Here is a 14,791-nt window from a genome sequence, read left to right on the forward strand (position 1 = left end):
TTAGTTTACATGTAAGTACTTGCTATACAGTGAAGGTAATATCTATGGACAACATTTCAAAAAACCTAAGCGGCTATAAATCGAAAACCATTTCGAGATTTAGCTTTAAAGGCCACAAAAAAAATATTTTTGAATTTTTAGGATATATCATTTTGGACAAATTCATAAAATAGTCTAAAAGTGCTGATGATGTCATTCATTAGGTGCGATGCATTTTGTAGCTCAAAGCCTATATAGATGAAAAAAAAAATATAACTGTCACTTTCATTTTTAATTGACGTTGACGTTTTATCGTGACGTTTTGTTGTTTATTTGGGTCATTTTCATAAATTCTGTTCTGACACTTTTAGAATTTTTTTTATTATTGATCATATAAAATGGTTAGTACGCATTAAGAGATGACCCGCTATACAGGGTGACTGTTAAGTCGATGTATTCCTTTAAATGGGTTATAGACGGAGGCATTTCCAGTCGATTAAACCCCATAATGCACTATCCGAAAGTTAACCATTTCTGGGTTATTTAAGTTTTAAGTTTTTTTTAGGTTTTTGCCGAAATTTATGTTTAAAAGCAAAATATTTAAAAAATTTACCATTCTTTTAATACGTTTTTATTGTTTTGCATCGATGACACCTTAGCCAACTAACTATAATCATTAAATGCGGAATATTCAACTTAATTTAGACACAGTGCTTCAAAATAGTTGAAACATTAAGAAAATGTTAAGAAAGGTGAAAACAAAAATGCTAAATTAAAAAAGAATTTTATCTGAAAATTTTTCAGGCACTACAGCTTAAAAACATAGTTAATTTATAAGCTTTAAAATGACATATTCAAATCTAAAATCGATTAAGGTATTTCCAAGATATAGCCAAAAACAACTGCATAGGCGGACAAATCTCAGTAGGGAAACGAACAAGATTAGTTCCAGTTTTAAGGTAAAATGTCTTATAACTGGACTTTGTAGAGCTCTGAACCTTTTACTAATTATTGTTCTCCGATAACACGGATCCTCAAAAGCACAGATCGACGACAATGTTGCTTCACCGAAATAATGGTTGTCCGATAACTCGTTAGCCGAAAGTATTATTCAGTAATGTTTGGTAAAACAAATTAATTCTTCACAACCCGGTTCCCCAAAGCTACTGTTCGACGACGGTTAATTCGCCGAAAACATGATTTTCCAGTAGCACTGACCGATAATGATTGTTTTAACTTCACCGTGTTCAAACACTGTGCCAAATGTTTTAGCTGAAAAGTTTCACCGAATAGTAGGTATTATAGGAGATGTAATTTTTCGGTTAAACAATTTCACATGCTGTGCTGTCGAAAAAGCATTCTATCGTTACCTTAATCGACTTTAGATTTGAATATGTCATTTTAAAGCTTATAAATTGAATATGTTTTTAAGCTGTAGTGCCTGAAAAATTTTCAGATAAAATTCTTTTTTAATTTAGCATTTTTGTTTTCACCTTTCGCTACATTTTCTTAATGTTTCAACTATTTTGAAGCACTTTGTCTTAATTAAGTTGAGTATTCCGCATTTAATGATTATAATTAGTTGGCTAAGGTGTCACCAATGCAAAACAATAAAAAAAGTATTAAAAAAATGGTTAGTTTTTTTAAATATTTTGCTTTTAAACATACATTTTGGCAAAAACCTAAAAAAACTTAAAACTTAAATAACTCAGAAATGGTTGACTTTCGGATAATGCATTATGGGGTTCAATCGACTGGAAATGCCTTCGTCTATAACCCATTTGAAGGAATACATTGACTTACCGATCACCCTGTATAATAAATGTCCCAGAGCATGCCCCGGCCTACATAGCTGAAAAATTTTGGGGTATATTATATTTATTTTAAAATAGTAATATATTATGAATTCAATTATGCTTGACTTTAATGCTTAGTAAAAATATTATTTCATGATAAGTATTTTTTTATCATCAGAAATATCAATGTCACACTTTTTTGTCATTTGAAAATGACCCATTTGTTGGTTGGCACGTAAACAAAGTTTATGTCACTTGTCAGTTGTCAGTGTCATTAATGTTTTTTTTTCGAGACTAAGGCAAAGGACTAAAATCGAAATTGAGCCTAAAATGCCTACGTCACTTCCGGTTTTAAAATAATAAAGTTTAAAGTTAAATATAACATGGAAAAATAAATGTACATGAAAAATAAAAAAATACAGGTCCTCTAATTTTTAACAAACTTTCCGAATAGCTAATAAAAATATAGGGTAAAAAATGAAATGTTGTCCATTGAAATAAAATAATAACACAATTATTGATTGTGTGTTATACTTATTTATCAATTCATTATGACTGACAAGATATTTATCAACTATCTACCTACACACAAAATCAACACATCCGCAGTGAATTAACTATGATCAACACATAACTGTCAGCGGTCAACATTTATTATTTTCAACATTTATTCGCCATTTCTAACTAAATAATGCGGCAAATTAAAAAGCCCTAATTTCAGTACTTGTAGTTTGAAGTGAAATGAAGTTGTCATTTAGTCGGTTAACCAAATCACAGAATATTTTCATAAAAATTTTTCAACCTCTAGTCTAGTGTATCGATAAATCTCATACCTATTATTCGTTTAGTGATCATGACCGAGATAGCCGATGCCAAAAAATGGTTAGAAACCCATCATAGATTTATACGGTTAGTAATCGCGAATCTTTGACACCCGAGTTACATAATGGCCCGGCTGTTACCTATTATTCGTTTAGTGATCATGACCGAGTTAGCCGATACCAAAAGACGGTTAGAAATCCATCATAGATTTATACGGCAAGTATTCGAGAATAGTTGACACCCGAGTTAGATAATGTGGGTGCAGGCATAGGCACGTTGAAATGAAATCTCATCATAAAAATTGCCATGCGTAAAAAATCAATATCTACCATTAATTTTATCGCATTTTATGATTATAAAAGCAGTTCTTTACGAATCATTGGGTTTTATTTTTATTGATAAATAGGTACGAGAATTTTATCGATATTATAATAAATAAATGAAAATTTCAATAAACCAATTTATTCCAACAACTTATTTTGTGGGATTTAAAATCGATATTAATCTTATCAAGTATCGAGGAACGACTTTTTTATTCAACGTTGAAGAAAAAAACCATGTATGTGTGTAAGTCTTGTCACTTTTGACAGTTACTATTTTCTTTTTTCTGTTGAAAACTTTAGCCGAAATTGTCTGAACTGTTTGAATTGAAAAAGTCTCAAGAAGTTTCTTTTAAGTATCCAAAGTAAGAAAAATGTTGAGGATAAGTTGGGTCCATAAAGTGACGAACGAAGAAGTTCTGCGACGCGTCGGAAGATCCCGAGAACTCACCTTGACCATAAAACTGAAGAAGACAAGCTATCTTGGACATGTGCTCAGACACGATCGATACAGACTTCTTCAGGTCATTGTGATGGGCAAGGTAGAGGGGAAAAGACGTGTGGGCAGAAGGAGAAAGTCGTGGCTCCGTAACGTAAGAGAATGGACGGGAGTGGCCAGCGTAGAACAGCTGATGCGCTTGGCGAAGAATAGAGAGGAGTATGCAGAGCTGACTGCCAACCTCCAGTAGTGGAGAGGCACTAAAAGAAGAAGAAGATCCAAAGTAAGTATCAATATACCTAGATGGTTTGAATATAAAGATTGCAATACTCAGAAGGTATTGTACCTAATATGAAATTTATTTACTTATGTCGAATTGATTTAGAATTACTACTGACAAAGCTATTTATGGCATTATACACAAGGCACATAACCTATTTCTCTACCGCGAGCCGCACGCACCCACCCATTCACACGCTGATTTGTCCGCGGACTTGTCGCCAGCGACAAATCCTCTGGATTGGTACGCCCGTGAATGGGGGCCTTTAGAAAGTTGTTAAAGCGGGCTGCTTTCTATGACTATTAATGATAGGGTAATAATTTGGTGCTACCCTTTTAATTACAGGGTGCTTCCCCTTGGTGACGAAAATGCCGCACTGCCACTGTGACTAATGCTGATGCTGTTGCTACAAATAGTGCTTTGCCCGACGGAATTGAAATTATGTGTAAGTGTGTATAATTATTAATGAATAAAAGTGTTATAGGCACTGGATAGATATAAGCCTTAGTATAGATAACAAAAAACTTTATTCATTTTTGCCTTATTCAGATTCTACTGAGAATGAAGAGAGCTGCAGCCCTACTCCCACTCCAGTCAAAAAAAGGGCGCCATGAGTATTAAAAATACAAATTATACATACCCTCTATGAGGGGCCTATGTCCAGCAGTGGATGAATATTGGCTGATGATGATGATACATACCCCTATATTCATAGAAATTAAAAAGTACATTATAGAATACCTATATAGTTACATCCATTAAACATCTTTCAAAATTTCAGGAACTCCCAGCGCAGAGGCTGAAGCCAAAGGAGACATGATGGTTTTGCAGCGCGAGCAGATACAATGCGATAGCAAGAAGGCGGACACCATGGAAATGGTAGCTGCAGCAAGAAATACACAAACTGCTGTAAATTAGGCCCACAATGCCAGATGAATGGCATTCATAGAAGCAGGACTTGAGTTGTGGAAAAATGTAGATAGTATTCCTAATCGTAATTCATTAATGAATCCTACTTAATATAACAAAAACATGTCTTTAAATGCATCAACATGGTACCTAAGTTATATACTTTTTTCTAGGCTCTTGAGAAAAAGGAGGAATAGTTCTAATTATGTAATAACTTGATTGTTACTGAATGATTATGAGAATACTCAAAGACTTATATGGGAAATAAGGCTTTTATCATTAATATTATTAGTTTTATTAAAGCTTTGTTGTTTTCCAAGATGATTTAGTCAGCAGTGGATATCTGACTTTAGAGAACATATACTTAGGTAATTTGGTTATTCTAGGAAAGAGACTTAAATAAACAAACTGTGATTAATTTGTTGTTTAAATAAATATAAAGTGAATGTGTATAAAATGTGTTTAATTTAACAACTTACAATTTGAGGGATGTTGAAGGAATGTGCAAGTATATGTTTGCTTTCGATTCATCATGCAATACACCCTTATATCTCTGACTACACTTAGGGTGGGTTGCACGTCAACTCAAATCCCTTGAAGATTGGTCTCTCTCGTCGAGAAGTAAATATCTCTAAATACACCATTTAAGATATCAGTAACGCCATCTGTTGGTCAGTAGCGTGCAACAACACTCATCGCAATAAAATAAAAATAATTTAATATGCTGATGTAGTTTCTAATGTGGATTTGAACAATATAAAAACATTTTGTCTCGGTAACTTTTATTTACATACACTGATAAATAAAATTATTTTAACTAGCTACTGGATCAAAGTAAGTTGTCATTCGGTATAGTTGATTTATGATGTTTATTGATACACTTAGTAGTTCATAGCATCATGATGCGTCATCAATTCATAATCAAATACGTAGGTTAGGCCTAATGCTAATTATCATTGCGTCTGCGTCATTTTACACACAATATGTATTAAAGAGTACAAGATAGTTAATTAAAATGTATATAGATGGCGCTTTTATGAGATGTGTCACCTATAAGTTATACTTAATATATAATTATGTTTGTACACACCCAGCTTGCTGATTTTTATTCTTATCAAGGTTTAACTTTATTTACAAAACATAATATTTTCCTATCTGCACCCATTAGCAAAATTAAATTTAATGTTGAGCAGTTTAACATGTCGAACATCCATCAAAAACATTAAACGTTAAATCCCAAAACACTGCACACTATCAAAATAAAATAAAAGAAGAAAAACGCTTTACACTATCAAAATAAATAAAATACAAAAAGAAAAACGCTTCACACTAATAACATAAAACAAAAGAAAGATCCGCGGTGTGTCGCGAACCAACGACTGTTAAGGACAAACGTATAGATCTCATAACCAACTAGACCACGGTACTGATAATTGATTCAGTGAAAAACTCCTTGACATTCTTTCCTAGCCTGACTATTTTTCAGTTACTTACAATTTAATTCATTATTTTGAAGTCCCTTGACCATGTACGTATGTAAAGTAGTTATTGCTACGATCTATATACCATCGTCTATCCATTACATACACTCGGTGAGTGGTAGATTTAGTTCTTATCAAGTTTTAACTTGATTAACATAAAATTTTCCTATATGGGCGACTATTTTTTCATAATTATTAAGAAAAATACCAATTCTACACGATACGCTTAGCACTACATGATAGAGGACACTGCAATGAACTTATGGGCATACAAAACATTTAACAGCGTGCTCCCGGAGATTAATTACATTACAATTACTTCGGCGTTATTAAAATCGCTGCCAGCCAGCAGCGATTTTGGATGACATGACGTCATCGTCACACACCCGCGCCTTAGGACACGCAGCTAGCAGTTTAGCAAAACTGGTAACTGCTGCTAGCTGCACTTTATAAGGCGCACGCCACGCCGTAAAGTAATTGTGACGTAATTAATCTCCCGGAGCACGTTGGTAAATGTGATATATGTCTATAAGTTCATTGATATATTCTCTAGCATGTAGTGCTAACAGAATTCTGCTACAATTGCCTTTTTTTAAAACATATTCGGCCATACAAAAATTGCTGCTAGTTTCTGCTGCTATATTCACAGACCTGTTGCGTGGCAATTTATTATTTGATTTATAATTGCACGGTTAAATACATAAAAGTACATACAAATATTATATCTAAGTATACAAGTTACATTGTTACAATTTCTATGCACTCTCAACATAAATAAACACAACATATACGAGGAGCATTATTTTAAAGTGTCCTTAGGGTGTGTAAACGTATTTGTCAGGGTTTTTCCTCTTCTGTTCCGACGGGACAGCGGCAATTACAGTTGATAAACTGGCGGTGGGCGCCGCCGCTGCCTTGTCATGTAAATAAACCAAGGAAAGGAATGCTTTATAATTATCATTTTACTGTTATTTTACGTTAATGTAGGTAATCTGTTGTATTTTTTTGCATACAATTTATTATATTTCTAAGTAAATACGTAATCTTACTAGACATATTCATATTTATAATAATGAAAAATAAAAAATAATTGGTAATTAAATAAAAATACTTATTTTACATAAAGAATATGCATAATTCAAGCGTAAGTGCCGACAGGGATTGATTTATAAATTAAACGTAATCTCCATTTTAAATTCATGTCAAAAGTTAACTACTACTCCCTGGTTATGCTCTAACCGAGAATGGCGAAATTGGCATTAATTCTCTAATCGTTGTCTCTAACCCTGTATTAATGACAGAAGCTTTTTTATGTAGCCATTATAGTGTCATACTGCTGCGTGAAAGCCTCCCCCTGTTGAGTCCACACACCCACATAGACTAATAAACATTTTTTTTGTCTATGATAATATAAAACACATTAAGGTACAGTGCGACAAACTTATATATTCCGGTAAGAGCGAACTAATTTGATCCATATCTCTTTACTTACAAATGAAATGTATATTGTAAAAGATTAGATGGGTTTATTAACACCGCAAGAGCGAATTAACAATACGAGCAAACTTCAAATCGAAATTATTGAATTATAAATATTACACATTTATGTGAGCTGTCACCGAAACAGATAAGTTTGTGGCACTGTACAGAAAAACATACGATGTTGCACCCGTATTCTTTACTGTTACATTACAAAAGCAAAAACAAAACATAAGCCATGAAACCAAAGTATCATCACGAGCTTCAAGTTCAAATCCAGGAGGGTCACTCTATACTGACGAAAAACGAACGAACGAGGGCTGTCGAGCAATCGGCACGTTTAATACAACGAGATAGAGTCGTGGCTCGCGCAGCAGCGCTCCGTACCTTCGTTTTTCGTCAAATAGAGTGTCACCAGGTCCTTACTGATGCGAGAGGGAAATATTTCAGTTTATGGAAGAATTACCTTTATTTTGCCCGCGAGTATCATTCTGCCTTAGGGGCTTTGGAAATAAAAAGTTAGATATATATAAGGTGTGCATAATAAAAAACGCTTTAACCGATTTTAAACCAGGATTAAATTAATATGATTTGGTTTATTTTTATAATAAAAGGGGCAGTGTATAAGAGTAAAAACATAAAAAACAACATAGTTAATAAAGTCGTGAGCAATGATAAAGTCAACAAAACTCAACAAAAGACGCAAAAAATAGCCCCAATTTTTTATTTTTTTTTATTATTATTGAACACTGTTTAAGTATTTAGTTGGTATTATCCTGATGCGCTGTAAATGTAAATGTACTTCAATATTGCAGACGGCGTCATTAAGCTAGTTTTTTTCCGTTTAGGAGTAAATTGGCACTTGGAACTTTTTCATTTCTCGTGAGTAACTATAGAAAAAATTGAGCAAAAGCCAAGCGAGCACAAAATAATGATGTAAATCTCTGCGTGGTGGCCCTTTAGTACCATAAATAAAGGATGGCAGCTAGGGCCCTCGAGGGTGTGGAAGAGACTTTTTCTTTTATTTATAGCTGTTGCGTCTAGGAACTGAAAACGATATTTTATATTTTTTTACGTGAAAAAGAAAATCATAAATCATGAGTTGTATTTCAAATCATCCAAATGTACCTAATTTGAAAAATAGAACCATTGTGTTTATTGGTAAGTACTCTATGCTAATTTTAGTTTAGTTTATCGTATGGTTGTAAATTATTAGCTTTAAAATAATAATCCGGATAAACATAAATAAACTATTAACATTGATTACATTAAGCGCGTAAATGATGGTTACATAAATTGATATTAAAAACAATATCATACATTTATATTTTTGGTTTAAGCTTTTTTTAGTCGTTATCATTTTTTTATCAATCATTTATTTTTTACCTACAAATGTACAGCGATACAAAAACCCATACACATACACAGTATTAAATCGTAAATTATATTTTAATATAATGATATAGGTAGGTACTATTACTATTGATGTTTCTCCACAAATGTATAACAAGTTCATTCGAGATTAACACGACTGAATAGACAAAGCTTTGGCTGAAAGCTTTCAGGTGAAAGTAATAAAAAGGTCAGACTCCCACTTGAGCCATCTCGCTCTTGGCCTTTTCACGGAGTTTTTAGTTCAATCGTATCGTTTTACAGCGGCGTTGCGACAAATAGAAATAAATCCAAGCTTTGAACAACTGCGAATGAAAACAGGGAACACAAAATGCAGCTACCTCAAAATAATTGTTCATATTATCTCTTCTATCCAAAGGTTGTTTGGTTGAGATTGCTTTAAGCAATAAGGCCGTCTTTTTGTACTCTTTTTTTGAATTTATAAATTGTTTTTTGTTTTATTTCCTTTTGTGCAAATAAAGAGAATTGTATCATAAAATGTGCGGTTTTCTAATTTTTGTAAAATAGCTAAACAGTGTTTAGCTTTCTGCCCGGCCGACGCCACGTTTCATAGAAAAGTTTTAGCATTGTGGTTGACAGTCATTTATACAGGCCTTTTAACCGGGTGTTAGAAAAACGCCGTTGTCAGGATTTTGTAAGCTGAAAGGGTGTAGTCGTACTGTAACTCAGGTGTTGAACAACTTTTGCGCTTCCTACGCCTGTTAAAAATCCGCATAAAAAACAGCTTTGTGTGTAACTCGCACGCAGCTTATATTTGTGGTATGTGTATTCTTTGGAAAAAAAATAGTTAAATAAAACCATAATGTAATTTGTCAGGCCACCAACGCGCACGAGGCCAGCGTGGTGGACTAGGCCTAAAACCGTTCCTTCATTGGAAGGAGACCCGTGCAGTGGGACCGTGATGGGTCGTGATGATGATGATAATAACTTTCCAGTAGGAAAATTAAAGCATCACCTATTAAGTTTAAATATAAGGATTCATTTAAAATGTCATAAGTATACAATAACAAGAACCTTACCTTTACAGTATACTGGATGATATAAATTCGTGGTTATTACATCTATATCTACGTTTAATATTCTGCTGATCGTGGTGTTTTAAAACCTTTTAATCTTAACCTTCTTATTATACGTCGTGGGGGGTATTAGTATCTTAATTAATTATAATGATATACTTCAATATGTGTAAAAGTACTTAAACTAAACTATCTATATATTTTACAAATAAAAAAGATAATAATATTATAATATATACCTTCTTATTTATTTCAATTGAACTATTCTAAACACTATCTTTTTATCCGCACTTTTACGGCACGTGGCAGTAGTGGAGCACGTGTTTATCTTTCTGCTTCAGCTTTAAGTTATTTAAAATACACGGTTTACTCGCTAGAGGCTTAGCATAACATATATAATATACAAATGCACAGTACATACAGAATAATTTTATGTTATTAAAGTTAGCTCTCTAAGCTAAGATAATGGTTATGGGGGTGCACGAAAGGAGCCTACCCGAGAGAGCCGTATCAATTGTGGGGTTATCACCACCGAACGTTAGAATTAAATATCCGTAAGCTGCGTCACTCGCTTGTCACTAACGAAATTTGTATGGATCAGGCAGAAATACTTATGTACATAGGTACGACCGGCGCGCCTTTGGGCAGTCAGTGACAGACGCTAATCTGACTGGCCCAGTTTCACCATACTCTGTTATAGATTATAACAATGGATTAGTTGATTACTTTTGACACATCTGCCAAGAATTTAATATGAGGATGACGTATAATTGATGACATTACCATGGGTGTAAATGATCTAACAGACTATGGTGACACTAGGCATAACCCTTTCACCACGGCGCACGGTGACAAAGCTTAGATACTCTTTACACAACAAGTACAAGCCTTTTAAAAAAAAAATAGCAAAATAACTTACTTTTCTATCCCCAGTCTCGGCCATGTCCACCTTGTTGCCCACCACGACGATGGGCACGGCCGTGCTGTCCTTGGTCTCGTGGATCTGGTCCCGGAGCGCGCGCACCTCCGCGAAGCTATCCGGGTCAGTGATGTCGTACACCAGGATGAAGGCATCCGCAGACGACATCGACAGCGCACGCATCGCCGGGAATTCATATGACCCGGATGTATCCAGGATGTCCAACGTCAGTCGCACCCCGGCCACGTTGAAGTCTCCATGATGCATTTCTTCTACTGTCCTCTTGTATTTGGGTGAGAACGTGTTGTAAAGGAACTGTGATATGAGCGAGGATTTGCCAACTTTCGCCGCGCCGAGGACCACGATTTTGTGTCGTACGGCGGTGTTGTTGAGGTTCCCGCTGCTCGATACCGTGTCTTCGGTCCTTTCGGTCCTGTGGACAAGAGTGCGTTGAGTGAAACGTTTGAAGTTATTGGTATATCTTGGCGAAGAGAAAGGTATTGAGGTAGGTAAAGTTATTTGTTAGTTCGAGGTGGGTTAAACACACAACTCAACAATAATTTTGATACATATTAATCATTATTATTATTATGTTTATTGATGTTGCAAATAAGGTCTAACTAATAACTACCTACATAATCGAAACTAATGTTCAAGTACCTAAACTTACAGGATGTATGCCACCAATTAGCTTACCATTCACAAGTTAGCCAGAACTTACCTCATTGACCCGAGGCAAACAAGCGCAAAACTTTTCAAATATTCAGATTAAAAAATCCTTAATATAATGTACTTTCAAACTTAAAAATACGCGCTCGAAATGTTTTATTACCAGGATGTTATTTTATTTTGTTTTATGCTGCCACTGAGCCACAATTTATGACACATCATTAAACGATTTTTTCTAGAACAGTTATATTTTTAATCAAGAAGAATCGGTACAACTGTCATGGAAATTCAAATACATTAACAGGACTTATGACCCACATAATTCAGTGGACCTAGGACGTAGGACCTAGGTTAACAGTTCTGTTAGTCAATCGTTACACAAATCGTTATACAAGGTATGTATGATGGACGACCGAATGGCGTAGTGGTTAGTGACCCTGACTACTGAGCCGATGGTCCCGGGTTCGATTCCCGACTGGGGCAGATATTTGTTTAAATACAGATATTTGTTCTCGGGTCTTGGATGTGCCCGTAAAATGGCAATAGGCCCGCCCCCTATTACATTGGGACTAACATAACGCTTTGGCGAAAAGTGGGTGCAGCAATGCACCTCTGCCTACCCCGCAAGGAAGTACATTAGTACAAGGCGTGAGTGTATGTGTGTGTTATGTGTGTGATGGACAAATGGGTCACACGTACACACGGCGAACATAAAACTTACAACTTTCATCGTCTCATAACTCACGAGCATTGAAAAAGTTCCACATTCCATTGACGTTACATATTTCAATGGAACTTTTCCATAGCTCATGAGTATATAAAGTTATTATCATTTAACTCGTCTTTTGTACTTAACTTGTTAATAGGATCAGAAAGTAATACGATTACAACGTGAAGGATCCACAAAGTTGACCTCTGACCTATGAAATTACTGACATAATAGAAGCACGATCGCTTCTATCAACTCAACAAGTATTTCGGCAAGTTACGCTGTTTGTTAGTAAATTTGTGGCCAATAATAATCTAATATGTGGATTATTATCGGATAAAAGTAACGTTAGATCTAATAGAGGGGTTATATGGTTATATTTATCAGTGAACGCTAATGTCAACTTTAACTGCCTTGCTTTGACAAAATAAGACAGACATAGATTGAATGCATTATCTTAAAGATTCTTTCAGCAACACGGCATTAGAAATTTCATAAAAAATACATAACTTTGACGGCACCTAGCGCTAAATGCCTCTTTCACTGCCTGTTGCTGGCCGTCCGCTCGTTACGCACACATGTACGTTAAACACACATCCACGTTAACACGTGTACGTTGCGTTAAACGCAATAACCGCAGAGGCCGTGAGCGGGGCGTTATCGAGGCGATTAGCGTACAACGCGTACCATGTACTAATAAATACGTAGGTACTTGTCGCGTCTGTTGGAGTAATAGGGTGATCGATGGCATGGTCCTTGTCAATGTACCTAGGTACATTATTATTATGTTTGTTGGTGACTTCATTTGTTTTTTTTTTAATTCTAAGGTAACCTCATTTCTATTAAAAAGTTTTTGTTGACAACTTATGTTTAGAAGGAAGTCGTGGCTCCGAAACATTAGGGAATGGACAGGAACTGCCAGTGTTGAAGACCTATTTCACTTTGTAATGTTCCATCGATGCCGAAACATTAACTATTTCGCAAATAATGAATTTAAACTACGACTGGATGTTCCGAGGGATTTGTTGCGCTTTGGAAGGGTTTTCCCGTGGGATTTTTGGAAAAGTTGTCTATTAAATCATTCAGGGTGTCGGCTAACTTCGTGCCAAGCTTTGTTGTACCGATTGCGATTCACAGAATAATCAAGATAATTATTCTGAGTGTAGACGAGTCTTAATTTTAATATCGACGAATTGTGGGTAGACGATAATATCCACGTAAGCGAGCAGCGCGTGGGCACTTTTCACTTTTGTGTGAGCAGCCGTGGTGAGCAGACGGTCAGATGGAGGGAGTGATCGGTGCCGTGGGAGCTTGAGGACCAGGCGCGTGGAGCCGAGGCGGAACACCGTGTGCGAAGCTAAGTCACCTTTCTACTTACTTTTTGTCTCTCGTATATGATTGAGAAGTTATACATTTTATTTCTTGAAGGACGCTAACCCACGGCTGCAATTTCCATCACACTGGTATAGGGATTAGATAGGTACACTAAAGGTCTTCTACCTCGCTCATTCAGTATTTAGCTAGCTAGAGAAAAACCTACACATTACACATTCCCTTATTTTAGCTTTGGTTCAACTTATTTTAGTTTAGAATAGGGACTTCTGGATAGATACAAATAGGCAGAAGCGGGCTGGTGATGATGATGATGATGATTATCAAATAACTAAAACCTGACAATAGATCTCACTTCAAAAATAATAAATTCTTATCAAATAAAAAATATACACCTACCTTCAAATTTGTTCTATGGTTCTTTGTTCAAATTATTGATTTTTCATTAGGTAAATAAATACTTCTATAGAATCTATGCTATAGTAATTATTCAAAGAATAAAGTAGATACATACTTAAATAAACTTTTCAAAGATGATTTATTGTAGTATCTATATGGCAGAGAAGATTATTTGACTTTGAGTTTAACAGCGCAGGGAAAGAATTGATTGACGGAGAAATTTACTCTAATAAGTGTCAAGATATCACAAATAAGGGTCCTAGATACTTAAACTAAATCATTTCTGGTCCTATATTGCTCAATAAATACAAATGGCTTGAAGGTAGATCAGATTTCTGTCCAATTTGCATATTTTCAGAAAGTTATGTAAATTCTTACCCATAGAAGTATTTGTTTCCTTGTTAAATCAATAAATTCTAATGTAAATAAAGATAGCACGGATATAGTAGGAATAAAGTTAGCTAGGATATATTTATTACAACTATTTATAATATATTTGAATAAGTTTATATAATATTCACTATTTCATAACAATTATCCTATATTCCAATAAGATCAAAGAATATTCACTATTTCATATTAAATATTTAATCTTTTAAAATAATACCTAAATCACTTCCCACTTGGCTACAAAATTAGAGTCATATTATTATATTTTCAAATACTTATCTATTATGAAATTCATGATTTAATAAAGTTACTATACTGTAAATTATTGAACTATTCTAGTTTCAGTTAATTTATGATTATAAATATGACTGTCCCTTTAGCTTTGCAACATGTATTCATGTTGATTTATTTACATGAAATAAATATAAAACATGTAAAT

General features: G+C 34.6%; 1 protein-coding gene across 1 annotated transcript in view; it reads right to left on the reverse strand.

The window, feature by feature from the left end:
- Nucleotides 1–14,791, reverse strand: part of LOC105394069 (ras-related protein Rap-2b) — a 53,737-nt gene that overhangs the window by 16,987 nt on the left and 21,959 nt on the right. Inside the window, exon 2 of the mRNA XM_038118130.2 lies at nt 10,854–11,286. Coding sequence (XP_037974058.2) covers nt 10,854–11,286 — 433 coding nt within the window. The remainder of the gene's footprint in view (nt 1–10,853; nt 11,287–14,791) is intronic.

This window comes from Plutella xylostella, chromosome 10 (genome assembly GCF_932276165.1).
Source record: "Plutella xylostella chromosome 10, ilPluXylo3.1, whole genome shotgun sequence".
Lineage (NCBI taxonomy): Eukaryota > Metazoa > Arthropoda > Insecta > Lepidoptera > Plutellidae > Plutella > Plutella xylostella.